The sequence below is a fragment of the Macrobrachium nipponense genome, chromosome 7 (genome assembly GCF_015104395.2).
Source record: "Macrobrachium nipponense isolate FS-2020 chromosome 7, ASM1510439v2, whole genome shotgun sequence".
Taxonomy (NCBI): domain Eukaryota; kingdom Metazoa; phylum Arthropoda; class Malacostraca; order Decapoda; family Palaemonidae; genus Macrobrachium; species Macrobrachium nipponense.
In genome coordinates this window covers 18,054,941-18,073,892 of record NC_061109.1, presented here as the reverse complement: position 1 = coordinate 18,073,892, position 18,952 = coordinate 18,054,941, and the positions used below count along the sequence as shown (strand labels likewise).

The window sequence follows — 18,952 nt, the reverse complement described above, 5'->3', positions numbered from 1 at the left end:
AGCGCTAGGGTCACCAGCATCGTTCGCCGTCGTTGTTTTCTTTCCACGGACCTCCTAATTGCGCTGTAGCCTACGGCGAAACCGATTAACACATTTACAGCCCTGTACGACATGGCAACGCTGTAGCGTGGTATAAAAGGTCAGGTCGGCGCCCTCAGGTCAGCTGTTGTTTCCGTCTCCCAAGACCAGCAGTTTCCTTCAAGCACTCCACAACGCCCTTCAAGATGCCGAACCTCCTAAAACGACCAAGGAAGGGACCATCAACGTCACATCTTGCAGGACCTTCTTTCGGCCCGGAAAAGACTCCTACAGCCACTCCTGCAGACATTCAGGACAAGGAAAAAGTCAACTTCCACCTACAGGAGTCGGAGTTGGACGAGATTCTGACTGATGACAGCGACACAGACTCTCCATGAAGCTACCCCATTGACGAGGGACAGAACGTTCCCTTGACGGAGGATAGCCAAGACGTCGAAGATATTTATTTCTTCTGAATAGCAGTCTTACAATAACGGTGTAACAAATAATGTAAATATTTGAGAGGAATTCCTTATTACATCTAAAAAACATTATCTTGAATAGGTAGAATTCCTATTTATTTCCATGTGTTTGATAAGTTATTAAATGTTATTCTATATTGCTTAAAATATAAATCGCCCATAGTCAACAGTTTTATAAGTCTAAGTGTATGTCTGAATGGTAAATTTGTGATGTTACATTAATTACATATATATATTACAGATGGCTACTATCAAAAAGTTACCAAACTAAAATAGATTAATTTGTAGGAAAACAAAGAAGAAACGAGCTGTGAAGTTGACGTACATAGAACATTACAATATCGACGTTAGTTTCAGGTAGACGTCCAACCTTGCTTTCTTTGCGCGTACATTTGCGGCGCAATTTACGAAGCTGGCTTTATGTCCGTTAGCCCGTGTCCTGTTTACCAGCTGTTCAAGGTCATTTCACCGCGATGATGCCCACGATCCACATACGTGGGCATACGCCGTCGTGATACGTGAATGTGACACCCCAGCATAAACTCCCTACTGGGAAAAGTAGTCGTCGCTTAATTGTCTTTCATGCTGGGCTGGTACCATTCTGAATGCAAATATTCTTTTCAGTTCCCAAATTAATTTACTTATACATATAACGAATTGTTTCTTAAAAGTTTTGTATTTATAACCTGCAGTAATATTATCTTTATAATAGTCTTGTCATTCTTGTCTATTATTATCACTATATGACATTAATGACCAGATAATTTATTCGTTTTGACAAACCCTTATGAAGATATAATAGAAAAATGTTATGAAATCTCTTATGGAATAAAGAGTAAGTATTATATATAGATGATAAATTGAATATCTGCCGATAATTTCATTTTTATATTTTAGCCTCTCTATATATATAAGTTTTGTATTTATAACGTGCAGTAATATTATCTTTATAATAGTCTTGTCATTCTTGTCTATTATTATCACTATATGACATTCATGACCAAATAATAATTGCCGATAATTTCACTTGTATAATTATGCCTCTCTCTCTCTCTCATATATCACTCATACATCATATATCATATATATTCTATATATTATATATATATATATATATATATATATATATATATATATATATATATATATATATATATATATATATATATATAATATATATATAGATATATATATATGTTATGAATAATAAATTGAAGTAGCTGCCGATAATTTCACTTGCATATTTATGCCTCTCTCTCTCTCTCTCTCTCTCTCTCTCTCTGTATGTATTAAATTGTATTCAGTAGCTTGTGATAATCACAAGAAAGGTCCTAAAAGCGATTTAATTAAACGTATATGAAAAACAGAGACCTGGAAGAATGGAAATATTTTCGGAGTGTCGAGGCAACAGGGAACCCCCAGAAGTATATTGCTCCCGAGACATTGACAAACGGCAAGGAGGGTAAACCACCTTGACAGCCGCATGGATTAAAAGGGGTAAATGGGAAGGGTAGGCCTTTAAATATTCGAGAGAAGTACATTTGGCAACGTAGGGGCCACGCCCAAATCACCAAGAAGGAGCCAATAGGGTATAGTAATAAACAGTGGTGTTGAGCAGTTCTACATAATTGTATACTAATATATAGGGAGGGACCTCATCATCAGCAACAATGGAACTTTTCATTGGGAACAAAATCCAAAAGCTCACTTTTCTCATGATCACTACACTGTACACTGACTAACAGTGATACTGGAAGATTACCTGTAAACAACAATCTATTACCTCCCAAATAAGATTAATTCAGGAACTGTCGCAAAAAGCAGAGAAAAGACTGAAGATAATCAGAGGGGTTGGTTTCACTTTAAGTAAGTTCAAACACTCATTTGCAACTGATTTGTTCACTATGTTACTGTTGCATTTCTCCTGTTCAAAACAATATTTGGGGAGAAAGGTAGGAGTTACCTAAATCTCACCTTTCACAGGATGGGGCATTCAGTTTTTAGGTCCTGCTCATTACCGATCTTCTGTAAGGTTTCAGTAGTGTGCAGTCTTGTCTGTGTACAAGTTTTATAGTGTGCCACTACCTAATGCAACTTTTTTTTTTCTTTATACGTTGTTTTGTTGCATGGAACCAGTGGTTATTCAGCAACGGGACCAACGGCTTTACGTGATTTACCAAGTTTTACACCGTTCATCCTACAAATTTAGTTCTCTCACTCTATAGAAGACTAACCATATGTCAAGTCATGACCTTGTGCTCAGTCACACCTGCAGTTTGCCCACTGTTTCCCCTTCCCTGCCGGTGGCAGTGACTTTTTACTTACCCTCTTTTGACTATCCTTGATCAATTCTTATCCTCAGCTGCTTTTGCTGTTGTTCGTGTTTTATTCCAGGTAGATTATTATTATTATAAAAGTAGTTTAACCAGAGTCTAGGTATCTTTGCACCCTTTCCTATTTAGGCTATGGAGAAAACTTAAATGTTCTCAATGTCCTGAAGATCAGGTGATCGTCTCTTTGCTCTGTTTTGGGTGCCAGTGGCTAAGGTTTTCAGCTCTAATGAACTCCCTCTTGATGATTATTTCCTTTTACTGGGAAGGGACTACTTGATTAACTTCTTCCATTATCTTGCTTCATCTTCTTGAGACTTGATTATCATGCATCCTTCAGGAGAGCAGTTCCCTTCAGATTTGTATTCTAGTATCCAACTGGTTTGGCAAATGGTGTACTGATTAAACACTGCCATTCTTTTCAAAAGTTCTTGCCTATACTCGGTTATAAGATTTAAGTCGCTTAGACTTCTGGGTATGCGTTAAAAACCTGTTCACAAAATATTTGCATCTAACACCGAGTAAGGTTTCCAAAAGTTTAGTTCTCAATATATTTAATGTACTATGTACAAATTTAATGTATCGAGGGTTTCAAGAATATAATATTACTAATAAAATCTAATAAACATTTGCACCAACAGAAATGGAGGGGTTTCAACTGAGGTTCACTGAATGTCCCAGACTAATCACATTAGCAGATGGACAAATAAGACTGATGAGTTTTCTCTTGGATAGCCTGGCCTGGAAACAATGGATCAGGACTTTTAAAAGTCCTGGCTGTAATATATCAATTTGTCTTGTCTTGTTAACTCCCTGGTTAATTGCTACCTGGTGACTGATAATCCCACTGCAGCTACTACCTTTAGCTTCAGCTGCGAAGCAGTCCATTCACTCCAGCAAAAGGAAAATATCCACATTCACAGAGATATTATTTATAGATTTAGATTTGATCCTACAGAATATTTGAAAGTCTGGAGAGTCCAGTTCCATCTTACATGGCATTTCTTCAGTAAGATGGACTTCAACAGTGTGTAATTGCCAACACAGTACTTTTTCATAATGATGTTTACTGGAAATTCCATTATCATTTATACAAAAACCTGCAAATTCCCAACCAGCATCAAAATATACATTGCTTTTGAACAGAAATAATTAAAAGGTAAAACAAAGGCAAATTTCTCATCAAAACTCTCTACTTCTTGACTGCAAACTTCCTCTTAGGGAATGAATACAATCTTTTAATTTCCTTTTGAGTCTTGGTATTAGCTTCACTCTTGGTTAGCCTACGTCTGATGGCGCGAGTCTTCTTTGGGCGCAAATCAAGGGGCTTGTACTTCTTATTCTGTGGAGAGAAAATATTCTAGTTACCTCTTCGCAACTTGATTTTTCTGATTAATCATAACTCTTAAGCTTCAGGTCTATCAATCAAACCATCTCACATTCTGGTATTAGTGTTCCCAGATGTAAAGAGCCAACTGTAGTTATTTCACCTACATTAGTAACATTTAAGGAATTATTTACCATCCACATATAGTGAGAAAAAAGTTACAATTTTAAAAATACAATCTACACCTCAAGACAAGACCTTATATGCTATAAACATTAAAACTTCAAAAACCAACATTTCAATCTCACCTTGTAAAACTTCCTTAGATTCTCCTTTGTCTTCTGGTTGATGACAACAGACACGCGAGCAATGGACTTCCTTACAACCCGGCTGTTAAGTTTAAAAGTAAGAGATTTTAGTCACTTTGCTAGAGTACTGTGCTTACTTAAACTACGTCTTTTTCAGGTCTATCGATCATTGCCATCATAGAATTTATATGGTTAGAGGGTTCATCACAAAACACACAAGGAATTCAAAGCTTATCTGAGTTTCAAGTGTCAAGATTTTTTCTAGGATCAACATAGCTGGTTTTTGCAATTCTCAAAACTTCATCAAATCATTTTTCATCTTCTCTCTGCTTTACCAAATTGTTGTAAAAAAATTTAACTTGTAATTTTTTCTATGCTTTAGTAAATTATTTTAAATAATAATTTACTTTACCAAAGACAGGAGACCTGCCTAAACACTTAATTCTTCCCAAACGCAGAAGTTACCCAATAAAAAGCTGAAGAGATGGACAGGCTGGCCCTTAATCATCAACAGGCAAGAGGAGTTAACTAATCAAAAACTTCGAGATGAACAAGCGGTTTGCAGGAATGGCAAACTACAAACACATAATATAGTGGTAAACATATTGCACTTAGAAATCCCCTTGCGTCAACATATCATTCCTGTTAAACATGCCAAGTAAACCGAAATCACATGCACACAAGTGATGTTAGTTTTCATGTGGATGTGCTGGGTAATCTAATCCTTTCAGCAGCAGGAGGAGGAGGAGGAGGAGGAGGAGGAGGGAGGAGGAGGAGGAGGAGGAGGAGGAGGAGGAGGAGGAGGAGGAGGAGGAGGAGGAGGAGAGAAATGGAACACAGGGCTTAGATTGAAAGGACATAAGCTTGCCTTAAATTTTACAAGGCTTACATCATGTCTGGAAACACCACTCACAGTAAACCAAGAAAAACCCAAGTACTGAGGACATAGTATGCACATTTGAATGCCCAACCAGTAGATGAATAATGAACAGCTGAACAGGGATTGGACTGCAATGGCTGAAATTGTACACAAAGTAAAATTACAATGTCAAGCACAATATGCTTTGCTATACACACATGAATCTTGGGATGACATTAACACTTTCTGCAACATATCTTATCAACTTCAGAATAAAGCTTCAAGATAAAAAAAAAAAAAAAAAAAAAAAAAAAACTATAGTGCGTTTACTTTTCTAAGATCGCTAGGGTGGGGCCAGGTAGAAAAGGCAGAGTTGTCATATCTACGGGTATATGAGTGCCATTAAATGCTTCCTGCAGATATAATCCTTCTTAGGAGGATTCGATTTAGACCTTGGGAGTCGAGGGAAAGGGTTTGCTTCTTCCCTGTTAACTTTTTTTTTTTTCCATTCCTGATTCTACTTAGCTATTCCTTCTTTCTCTTTCTTTAATTATAGATGCGCTGAGTGCCCCGTTGGCTCAGGTGTTTGGACTTGAAACTTAAATCGATCTATAATGCCCTTGGAAAAGGCAACCACTCATTCCTTCTCTGCATAACATTTCTATCAAAATCATCCAAGTCAGTCACACGACTCACTTTCTCTTTTCTCTTTTGAAACACTGGCAATTCCACTATACGTATTTCCCGCCTCTCTCGCTTCTTAAGTCTAAAAATATCATTTCTAACACTTTTGTTGCTTCAGATGTTCTCTGGATAGCCTTCGAAACATCAGTTACAGGACCTTCAAGATGTTTTTATAAAATGAAGTATTTCAGGAAATTATAGACTATTTCCTTGGCCTCAGGTGGTGGGTGAAGACATTATGGGAGTCACTTGGGCTGGGCTCTCCATACTTTTCACAGTGGGTGATCAAGTGCAAGTATCCTTTAATGATACTGACCATGATCTTTTAAATCCTCTTAAAACCCATAGGTCCCCGAACTCAGATCTAGCATCGCCGGGGGAAAAATATGCCATATCTTCATTATCATTAATGAAACTGAAGTTTTAACGAATAATATACGAAATAAGATATATTCAAAATATCTGATGCAAACAAAGAATCACATTTCAAGAAATAAAAACTTTTTCAATAGACTCCATGAAGCTAATATAATTACCATAACATTGAAAATTGACAACATATGATATCTATCTGTACAAGCCACACCACAGCAATCTTAGAAAAGTAAAGGCACTATAGATGGCAGGATGGACTCAGAATTAATAACATGAGGTTAATTTAGGCATGCATACCTTAATGAAAGCTAGACGATGGGAGGCTGGAGATGATTGGAAAGTTGGGGAACAAAGGTCAGGAAAGATACCAAACAATAGCAGCTGGGTAATAACAGCTAATGACAATTTATCAAGCAAAACAAACACTTTCCACACTGTTCTGTCATCTATGTTTGAATGTAACATTTATGTAACATTTTATTTCTGTTGGAGTAACCAACAGGCAGTATCAGACTTGGTCACATTACATTTTTTTATGAATGATGCCACAAAAACATAACTGAGCTGGATAGATAGATGCTCCAAGCATGCACACTCCAGAAACATCAAGCTGTTGAACACTTATGGAATAAATACAAACGAATGTCAAATTCGATGTTCACTAATTGTTTACAGGATTAAAGAACATAACCTCATATTGCAAATAACAATTTATGTGTATATAATATTAAAGTAAGACTACACCAAGACTATAGTAGTACCAATCTAAGGTGAGGGTTTGGGCGTGTCTAAAAGCGAAAGCACGCGGTGCCATATCTTCAAGTTCTTTGTAGAAGCGGCCAAAGTCAAAGTTCTGTATTTCTTACTAATCACCCAAGGGAAACATTACCCTTAGGTCTTAACCTCTGTCCTGTACAGATTATCCTCCTTTCAGTCTGGTGAAAGAGGAATGCCCACTCTAATTGTCTTAGAAGGGTTCGCCGGTATAAGTTTATTTTTCCTTTATTCAGATAGTGTGTATTAGCATTAAAACTTCAGATATGAAACAGTTCTTTTTATTCTTCAATTAACTTATTAACAACCTACATGAGAGAAAACTAAAGGGAAATCATGGATATGATAAATTTCATAAATTAATCATTTCTCTATTTTAGAAACAAAGTAATAAAAACAGTATGTCTCATATATATGAATGATAATGATACACTTTATTTAACCTAGTGCTTCTTTACTTATTTGGTCAACTGTAGCTTTACTAACTTTTGTTGCCTCAGCTGTACGAAGAGTTGCATTTGCAACATTAGTAATGGGTCCTCTGTTCTGTTTCTCCATTGTGAAGTATCTTAAAACATTTCTTCACTTTATAATGTTAATATTAATGACTGGTTTAACACAATTGTCATCAGGACCTGTGTACAAAAATTAAGATTCAATCATTTTTGGAGCAAATATGATATTGTTATGATACAATAAAGTTTGTTCATACTTACCTGGCAGATATTTATATAGCTGTATTTTCTGAAGTCCGCAGAAATTCAAAAACTTCCGGCACACACAGTGGTCGGGCCAGGTGGTTAGTACCCACCCATTCCCGCCGCTGGGAGGGTGCGGGTATCAGGAACCAGTTCCCATTTTCTATTCATAATTTTTATTTCCACTGTCCCCTGAGGGGAGGTGGGTGGGTACTTAATTATATATATCTGCCAGGTAAGTATGAACAAACTTTATTGTATCATAACAATATCATTTGTTCATGAAACTTACCTGTCATATTATATAGCTGAATCCCACCGTTGGAGGTGGAAGGGACAGAATAGAAGGATTTTGGGAAACAAATGCATGCAAGATGATTTACATCTTGGTTCCACCCGTTAGCATTGATGGCTTAGTGGTTTAGTTGCCACCCGTAAGTCTGCTCCTTGTGCTACTAGAGTTGCCAGCGAGGTAGAGACCTATTATAGCTGGTGGGCACTCCAGATGATTTGTCAACAGGGGCGAGACCACGACGTGACTAGACCATATTGACCATACCATGAGGGCTAAGAAGTAAAATAAATATATATATAAAATATATATCACCACCTGACCAACCTAGCCAAAGTTAAGGTGTGTTAACTAAGGCTTAAGAGTTAAGAAGTCACCGTTGTCGGCGACTCAACTACTAAATTAAGAGCTCTTCCTAACCATTTTCTACAGGATAGGATGAGTGGTACTACTTGCCCTCAAGATTGTGTCTGCAGACACGTATGGCCCTAGCGAGCAGCAGATTCTCATATGCCATCTTCACATCTCGCAGGGAGTGTGAATTGAACACAGAGTTGCTTCGCTAAAAACATGGTACTCAGGATGTTGCTGAGTGCCATGCTCTGTTGAAATGCTTCCGAGGCCGCGCCCTCACCTCGTGAGCATTCAAATCAAAAGATTTCAAATCTTTGTGCCAACACAATGAAGGAGCTTTTTTGAAAGAACTCCTTAACAATAAAGCCAGGGTGTTCTTCGATATGGGCAAGTCTGGTCTTTTCGGAACACTGCAGATTGTCCGTACGACTTCGACTTTCTTGAGTTTTATGTAGATAAACTGAGAGACCTGACAGGGCACAGGACTCTCTCTGGCTCCTGCCCAATAACTTGTGCCTCCTTGATTCCAAGCTCCTGGCCCAAGAACAAGACGGGGTTTCCATTCTTAGGCCACAACGGAAGACTTAGAGAACGCACCGCCTTGTGTTCTCTAATGCCAAAACTTCTGACGATGGCTGAAAAACCTCACTAACCCTCTTGTCGTATCTAGGGTGGGTTAGAGGGCCTTCTGATCACGTGCAAGAAGTTAACAGGTAGGAGATGTTCAAATGCTTTCTTTGACATCAAGAAACTTCAGACTATGTCTAAGTTTCCATATTGAAAGCTTCGACTTGGACATGCACAGTCAGTCAGTCTGTACTAAAGTCAGGTGACCGACCAGTTGACCAGTCAGACCATCAAGGACAGCAAGGCTGTACCCTGAGACCATAAGGCACTATTCTTCGCTGAAGGATGAGTGTCTGGACTGCCTGGGCGATTCAAGCTAAGCAAACCTTGGGGTATGAACGCAACCCAACGTCGTTAGCGAATCAACTCCTGAGCCACTCCTGACTCGAGCTTCTGGTGCCAGGAGAAAGGAGCGAGGAGCAAAAGGCGATTCAGTCCCGAAGGACGAATGCCTGACAGTCCAACCTGGTCTCATGTTAAACGATCATCGGGGTGTGTAAACGCAACCGACTTCGTCAACAAGAAACTCAGGGACTACTATGTGTCTCCTGATCTCGCACGAGTGTTCTGACTCCGAGAAAACAGGTGAGACAAAAAGTAGATGGTGAGCGAGTTTCAAGATTCCACAGAACTCAAGATCGAATGAAGGGCTTTGTTGTTTGACAGAAGCAAATCTCTGAGCCCAAAGGCCATCAACAACATATTTGCGTATTCTTTAATAGTTGTGACTTGCCAGATTATCCCATTCTTCAAACGGAAAGGGAAGACGGCAATCTTTTGCTGTCAACATCTCGATAGTCTGAAACGTAGCCAGACTCAGAGCGGAGAGGTTATAGGTACCTTTCGTGTTAAAGTAGACCGACTCTCTCGGAAAAGGTCCTTGGAAGGACGTGACCTCTGTGAATCTAGGATCTTGAAGGCCACATGGGGCGATTAGCGTCATTGTCGCTCCCTGTGATGGTATAAAATCATCTTATTACATTTCCTAAGCGTTTGAAAAAGGGGAAAAGAGACTAAACATCCATCCCTGTTCAATATCATAGCGAAGAGACGTATGAAAGGACGTCCCTAAAGTCTCCATAACTCTCAACATACTTCTAAAGAAAGATTCCACTCGGAAGTCAGTAGTTGCTGCCGTCGATCGAGACGATTCGTACGGACTTTTGCAATCCTGTAACGAACCTCTAGAGGATTGTTTACATTCTACGTCTGTTGTTATAATAGGCTCTTTCTCGTAAACCCGAACAGGGACCGAGAGAAGATACTTCCTAAGATATGAGAGAGCTGTGGAAGATCAGAGTTGATAGGACCACTGGTTCCAAAAAAACTCGTTTCCAGGACTGGAGGGACGACAGAATTGCTTCCACTTCTTTCAGATTATGATCCAGGACATCTGAAACCGTCTCCAGATGTCCGCAACCTTTCTTTCTAATCACCTCAAGTTGATACTTAACGCACCGAGAGATGTTACAGAAGCATTCCTAGATCTTTAATAAAATTTCAGTTCCCGGTAGGAAAAAACTGTAGGAGGTCTGAATTGCAGTCTATTCTGGGAAACAAACTTCTTTAGGAAGGAAATGGTCCCAGCAAGCTCATCCATTCCTCACACAGTATGTTTACTTTCCCCTAAAAAGGCTGCGCTTTGCCTAGGCAGGAGAGCATATAATAGTGAAAATGTTTTGCGTTAGACTCTTAGTTCCTATACGTGCGGTAACGAGCACCGAAAGGAGTAAGAGATATCTCTGAGAACATAGTAGGCAAAACGAATGCAATGTTTATTCATTCATGTAAGAAATCCCCTCAATCTTAGGCTAAAGTCCGTGATTGTAGGGCAGAGATACAGTTAGTCAGTCAATCCCGCAGGAGAGAGAGAGACGTAACTGCCAGCACAGAGATACGGTTAGTCAGTCCAATCCCGCCCAGGAAGAGAGAGACGTAACCTACAGCGCATGACAGCGAACGAGCTGGTACTGCCTCGTTTGGACTGGCAGAGAGGACAGTGACAGCAGCAGCTTACGATCGTCGTCTCTTCACTTTATGCCTGGGTTGCCAGCTACCCTATGCTACAAAGAAATAGGTCCGTAATTTTTAGCATAAAGAGACTCTCAAGCTGGTATATTTAAGCGAAACAGAAAACGCTAAATATATAGATGCGTTGTGCGTCATAAACACTACCATACAACGGTAAAAGATAAATCGGAAACTCCTGGAAGGCTGCAGGGAGTAACGATTAAATAATCCTTAAATTAATAGACAATAGACCTCTCGGTTGCCATCCGAAGAGGTAACTACAGCAAGCGTATATGACTTGAGCCAACCGTAGTAAAATAACGCAAGGCAAAATATGATATTATATTGCAATAAAGTTTTTTCATACTTACCTGGCAGACATATATACCATAGCTGAATTCGGAAATACAGCTACATACATATCTGACAGGCAAGTTTCATAAACAAAACTCAAGAGAATTGAAGCGGACAGCTCAAGCTTCTTATGTTATTGGACATAAGCGTTCATTGACGTAGTCTACAAGTCTATTTCTTGTACGAGTCTGCGAATGATGAATGAGAGCTCTTCCGAATCTTGTCCAATAAGAGCTTATCCGCTTACGCAATATAAAGTTAATGAGAAGTTTGTCAATGAGAACTAACCCATTTACGGGACAAAGAGATAATTTGTCAATGAGGGGATACCCACTTACTTGACAAAACGATAGTATATTGTCAATGGGGGAAATTCACTGAATTGACAAAACGTAATCCAGGAAGTCGAGCATTTTATTTTCGATTCCCGTCTCAAACGAGGAGGGGCAAGAATCCTGTTAAGAGACGGCTTACGACAGGTAGAACGACGATGTTCAATTCGGCAGCGTAAGTCCCGACTAGGAACTAACAAAATCAATCATCTGAAAAGCCCTTTCAGATGAGCTAAAAAGCTTGCAAAATTATCCTGGGAAGAGGAAGAAACTCTCCAACCAGCTTCCTCTCCGTATCTTTAAAATTTATTGGCAGTATGGCAAAGGAAGTCCTGTCTTGCGCTTTCCTCCTTTTGATGAGTGCCTTTGCAAGAATCCTACTGAACGTTGCCGAGAGTCCTGACGTGGCAGGACGTCGAGCTTTTACATAACCCATAGCTGCCTTACGCAAAGTCTTGACTGCGGTAGAGCAAAAGAGATCTTTCCTTGAGCTTTCCATAACTCCATCCAATCCTGGACTTTACGAAAAGCAATATTACTGACAAAGACCTCTATAATTCACGAAACCCGGTGGTCTTGCTGGGTTTCGCAAAACGAAGTTGCCTTTTCACTTTAAGCTTCCTCCGAAGCATGCTTACTTCACATTCTTCGCAGGCGATGTAGAAGGGATCACGGAAGTTAGGTAAAAAATCTTTAGGCCCAAATCAGCTTGAAGACTTCAACAGAAACGTTCAGCCAGGCGCACACATGGCCTGCGTGCCGTGCTCGGCGTCCACTGACTAGCAGCGAGCAACGCTAGGCGTCCATTGGCGAGCAGGCGAAGGCACTCCGGCGGGCGGCCCCCCGCTCGGCCGTCCAGAGGCGGAGCAGCGAGCACTCTCGGTCGCGTCCCGCTCGGCGGTCCAACTGGTGGCGAGCAGCGAGCACTCTCGGCGCGACCGCTCGCGCTCGGTATCCACTGGCGTGCGCTCGGGCCCTCGGCGTCTACTGGTGCGCGCTTGGCGTGCACCCGCGCGCGAGCCCTGGCGTCCATCCGAACGTCCCGTCCAAGCCGAAGAGCGTCAAAAAAAAAAACAAAAAAAAAAAAAAAAGCAGTGCAGAAAAGCGTCACGCTCCTGACAGGCGTCAATGCAAGCGAAACTGCCTTCAGGGAAGAGCATTAGACATCTCGGAGAGAAAAACCGGACTGCACGAAGCAGTCTCAGGTGAAGGGTTGATCGTGTGAGAATACGCGGGGCGAGGGTAACAGCCTCTTCTTATTCTCACAGCAACAAAGCTAGGACGTCTGCGCTCAAAAAGCGTCCTGCTCAATATGACTTGCTTTCCCTTTTCTCGGGTGGAAAGACGTACACGAGTTCAGGCGACGTTCGCCTTCTTACTTCTCACTGCAACGCATGACGAGAGAGAGAGAGAGGACGTGAAACGTCCTCTTCTATAAAGCTTCTATTTAGAGGGCGTGAGTCCTTCCGAAAGCTCCAAACCCTGCGCAGGGAGGACGCTTCGGAGGACGAGAAGCAATCCTTCAGGATTCGTGCACGCACTTTGGCAGCCTAGGAGTAACTTCAGGTCTGCCGAAGGCACGTCAGATCGGTGGGAGTTCCTCGTAACCCTCCTTCGGCTTTCGACATGCTCTCTCCCTGTTTCTGGGAGTCAAGCAGAGGTCCCGGCCTAGAGGCGAAATAAGGCCGATCTGATGCACCCTCCACTACACAAGGGGCACTGTCACTGCACTTAGCCACTTCACTTTTTGCTTTCCAAAGCCAGCACTTTCGATTCTAAGTTACGAATCGATAGAGTATCAGAGAAAGGTCAATACCCTCTACAGAAACTAGTTTAGGGCCCGAAGGCAACATTACAGGGTTAGGAGTAACAACTACAGAAGTAGCACTTTTTCAACCACAATGATAGGAGAGCGAGCACCTTAGATTCCAAGATACAGATGGAATCTATAACGTAAAGGGCATTACCTCACGAGACATATTTTATAGCCCGTAGGCCATACTACAGGTTAGGCAAAACTAGTCTACAGGTAGGTTAGCCTACCCTGACTTTGTTTACTGATTAATTGCGTACATATGAATCATACGTCTTCCTTATGGAATTAGACAAAGTCTCACACTCCTTACATGACAAATCTCAACAAAGAAGCAAGACACATAGCCCTCGTGCATATCGAGTGCGGAACTACCGAAGCTTTCGGTAGCCACACCCTATCTTAGCAGACAACAACCCCTCTGAAAACTAGCCTAACTAGATTCAGATATACAAAAATGAATCATATTCAAAACAATTTAAGATAGCGGTATGCCTAGCCACAAATCCAAGTCAATAAATCAAAAGACAATTAGGATATTTAGCGGCCATGAAGTTTCCAAAATCCTAAGACGGAGGTACTGAAAACAGTGTTTCCAGCACCGGCGACAGAAAAATTATGAATAGAAAATGGTGGGACTGGTTCCTGATACCCGCCTCCCAGCGGCGGGAATGGGTACTAAACCACCTGGCCGACCACTGTGTGTGCCGGAAGTTTTTTGAATTTCTGTCGGACTTCAGAAAATACAGCTATATATATATCTGACAGGTAAGTTTCATGAACAAATTATCAATTTCAGTTACTAAACTGCTCCCTTTACCTCATTAAAATTTTTAAAGATTGATGTTTGGCAACGCTAGACCAATTTCAATCCTAACAACGGTATTTGGATTTTTTTCATCTTATCCCCCGAATATTCTTTTTTCAAATTCAGTTGACTGTTGTCTTGGAACATTCTCCACAAGGAAAAAAAAAATTAACATCAAAGATGAAAAAAAATAAAACTTTCATATTCAAATTTCTCAATTTATAGAAAAGTTCAGATAACAGACATCTTTTAAGCATTTAATCACATACAAAACACACGTGTTTGAGCGCCAACTATATTTACATCCGCTAATCCTTACCTTCATCATAAAGGACCCTCCGCTAATCCTTACCTTCACCATAAAGGACCCAATCTAATAAGATTTGACCATTCTTAAGAGATTAACGAAGGGTGTATTGTTCTTGACTGACAGATACAGATTTCGATACTTGACCTGAGAATCGAGATTGTAGATGTGGCAACATGTTTGCTACGTTTCTCAAATATGACATTGAAAAACTTATGAATGTTGATCATTAACAACTTTATACATAAAAACCATGTTTAGCAAATATATCAAGAATAATTCCCTTCAGTTTTGGCATATAACGATGACCTATAGTCCATAAAATTTTCCTTAGAATGGAAGTTTGGCAACGCACGTAAATGACTTTCAACCCAACAAAACCCTCACCATAGATTGGTACTACTATAATCAAACATGGATCATGATAGCTGGGCTATGAATGTGGGGATAACATCCATTTTATAAAAATTATACACATTATGTTACTGTAGCATAATAATACTGTTGCCAATTCCTTTGGAAAATCATACATGCATGCATGCAGCTACTCTGAGCATAACAAAATGTTTCCATTCTCTACTTATAAAACTTTTTAGTATCAACTGGCTCCTCTAATTATAGAGGAACACTTTTTTTTTTTTTTTTTTTTTTTTTTTTTTTTTTTTTTTTTTTTCTATCATTAGCCCATAAGCAATGTCCTGTTTCTGAACTATATGAAGGCTAAGACATGTCACAATAATTTGGTTACACTAAAAATCAAGTCCTGAGCATAAAAACCAAATCACAAACCACAAACAATAGCAACACAAGATATTCCATTTTTCATACTCACATTTTTGAAAGCTTAGAGGCTGCTCCACCTGTTACCTTCGCTACCCTAAGCCCGGATAGCTCGAGCTTCAGCTCCTCGAGCTGCTTGAGCAGCTCCTCTTTCTTCTTGGTCCTTAAGTCGCTGCATTTTACCTTACCCTGAAAGGCACTACAGTTATAACTTTTTGGTCGATATTCACTTTATATCCCTTTACACTACTACACTATGGGTAAAACTTGAAACTACTACCCAACACCTCGTGTGTGTGTGTGTGTTACTTTTTTTTTCTTTTTTACAAACTGCACTAGTTTAAATGTAGCCTTGAATTGTAACAAAATCACATACTTTTCAATGAAACTTATACAAAATCTGTGATAATTGCAAGAGTATATCTATAATGGATATGACAAATGTAACATAGTATAAAGTGGGTAATAGTTGAAAAAGCTTTCGCGGCCTTATATCTCAGTAACTAGTACATAACATGCAAAACACTATAGAAGATAACTTATTCTTCATTCTAAATTATACCTGAAGATAAACTTACCCGACTGAAAAAGGACAATTTCATTAACACACTACTTCGTTACCAGACAGGATTTTTCTTAAGTCCCCAGTACTTCTTAACCCTTAAACGCCGATTGGACGTATTATGCGTTGATATAAATTGTTAGTTGGGTGCCAATTGGACATATTGCACGTTGATATAGAAATGATATTGTTATGATACAATAAAGTTTGTTCATACTTACCTAGCAGATTATATACGTATATAGCTGTATTCTCTGAAGTCCGACAATTTCAAAACTCTCGGCACACGCAGTGGTCGGCCAGGTGGTTAGTACCCATTCCCGCCGCTGGGAGGCGGGTATCAGGAACCATTCCCATTTTCTAATGCCACTGTCCCCTGAGGGGAGGTGGGTGGGTACTTGACTATATATATCTGCCAGGTAAGTATGAACAAACTTTATTTTATCATAGTACCATTTTGTTCATGACACCTGTCAGATATATATACAGCTGAATCCCACCATTGGAGGTGAGAAGGGACAGAATAGAATGATTTTAGGAAACAAATTGCATGTAGATGATTGACATCCTGGTTCCACCTTACCTGTATAGCTGGTGAGTTCTAGATGATCTGTCAACGGGAGCGTGACCACAATATGACTAGACCATATTGACCATACCATGAGGGCTAAGAAGTAATATATATCACCACCTGACCAACCTAGCCAAAGTTAAAGATGTTTTAAACTAAGACTTAAGAATTGAGAAGTCCGCCATTGGCGGCGACCCAACAACTAAAATTAACAGCTCTTCCTAACCATTTTCTACAGGATAGGATGAGTGGTACTTCTTGCCCCCAAGATTGTGTCTGCGGACATGTATGGCCCTAGCGAGCCGCAGATCTCATATGTCGTCTTCACATCATCCCGCAGGGAGTGTGAAGCGAACACAGAGTTGCTTCGCTAAAACGCGGCACTCAGTATGTTACCGAGTGCCATGCTCTGTTGAAATGCTTCCGAGGCCGCGCCCTCACCTCGTGAGCATTTACTTTAAAAGGTTTAAAATCTTTGTCCAAACATGACAAATGAGCCTCTTTGAAAGAACTCCTTAACAATAACGCCAGGGCGTTCTTCGACATGGGCAAGTCTGGTCTTTTTACGGAACACCGCAGATTGTCCGAAGGACCTCGTCTTTTAGTTTTATCTAGATAAAACTTGGGAGTCCCGACAGGGAACAGGACTCTCTCTGGCTCTTGCCCAATAATTTGTGCCATCCCTTTGATCTCCAAGCTTCTGGGCCAAGGATTAGACGGGTTTTCATTCTTAGGCAAGAACGGAAGGCTTAGAGAACACACCGCATTATGTCCTCTAAAGCCAAAACATCTGATGATGGCTTAAACCTTACTAACCCTCTTGGTCGTAGCTAGAGTGGTTAGAAAATTAGCCTTTCTGGTCACGTGCATTAAGTTTACAGAAAGGAGAGATTCGAAATGCTTTGACATCAGGAACTTCAGACTAAGTCTAAGTTCCATGCCGGAAGCTTCGATCTAGACAGTTTCGAGATTTCCACAGACCTCAAAGATCGTGAAGGGCTTTGTTGTCGGACAGATCCAAATCTCTGAGCCTAAAGGCCGTCAACAACATATTTCCGTATTCTTTAATAGTTGGAACTGCCAGCTTATCCCATTCGTCAGACGGAAAGGGAAGATGGTAATGTAATTCACAGAGATCAAGGTGGAAAAAAAGCCATTCTTCCTGCACTATCTCCAGAAACGGCCCACTCCGATTGGTACACTGCAAAATATGCAGCACTTCTTTGCCTTGGCAATAGCACTTACCACTGTCTTGAAAAGCCTCTCGCTCTGATCAACTTCTCTATAGACTGAACGGAGTCAGACTCTGAGCGGAGAGGTTTTGTGGTACCTCTCGAAGTGGGGCTGCTAAGAGTAGAGCGACTCTCTCGGGAAGAGTCCTTGGAAAGTGCGCTAGGAAGGACGTGACCTCTGTGAATCCAGCCTCTCGAAGGCCAACATGGAGCGATCAGCGTCATGCTCGCTCCCTCTGACACCAGAAATGATCTTATTACTTCTCCTAAGAGTTTGAATAGTGGAAAGAGACTAAACATCCATCCCCGTTCAATCCCATAGGATGGCGTATATTGCTACCTCTCCTGGATCGAGAATAAGGGAGCAGTCTAGAGGATGCCTCTTCGTCTTCAACATTGCGAAGATATGTCACAGGATGTCATTAAAATCTCCACAAACTCCGATATACTTCTAAGCGAAGACTACTCGGACGTCAGTATTCGTTGCAGTCCATCAAGACAATACACACGGACGTTCTGCCAATGTGCAACGAACCTCTAGAGGATCGTTATGTTCCGTGCTTGTTCTCACAACAGGCTCTCTCTCGTTAACTCAAACAGGGACCGAGAGAGTGTTTCTCGATACTTCTTGAGATATGCGAGAGCTGTGGAATTGTCAGAGTTGATCTGACAATTTTTTATTTTTTTAGAAGAACTGGAGAGCCAACCGAATCGCTTCCAATTCTATGAGATTATGAGCCAGGACATCTGTACCCCTCTCCAGATGCCTGGCACAGTCTCGCTATCCTCTTAGATGATCCTTGACCTTGACAGATGTTCAGAATAATTTCTAGATCTTCGATGCTATTCCATTTTTCCGGCAGGAAAAACTGGAGAGGTCTGAATTGCAGTCTATTCAGGGAAACAAACTTCTCCAGCAAGGAAATGGTCCCCAGCAGACTCATTCATACCCTCACCGAGCATGTTTCCTTCCCTTATAAGGCTGCACTTTGCTTAAGCAGGTGTGCATTATTATAGTGCTATGCCGCTGTAGACTCGTACAGAATTCTGTTACC

General features: G+C 40.6%; 1 protein-coding gene across 1 annotated transcript in view; it reads right to left on the bottom strand.

Annotated features, from left to right (window-relative positions):
• Positions 1 to 4,005: 4,005 nt before the first annotated feature.
• LOC135217368 (large ribosomal subunit protein uL29-like) overlaps positions 4,006 to 18,952 on the bottom strand; it is a 44,364-nt gene continuing 29,417 nt past the window's right edge. Inside the window, exons 2-4 of the mRNA XM_064253211.1 lie at positions 15,585 to 15,721; positions 4,466 to 4,547; positions 4,006 to 4,172 (exon numbers count right to left, since the gene is read on the bottom strand). Of these exons, the coding sequence (XP_064109281.1) occupies positions 4,023 to 4,172; positions 4,466 to 4,547; positions 15,585 to 15,721 (369 nt within the window). The 3' untranslated portion in view covers positions 4,006 to 4,022. The remainder of the gene's footprint in view (positions 4,173 to 4,465; positions 4,548 to 15,584; positions 15,722 to 18,952) is intronic.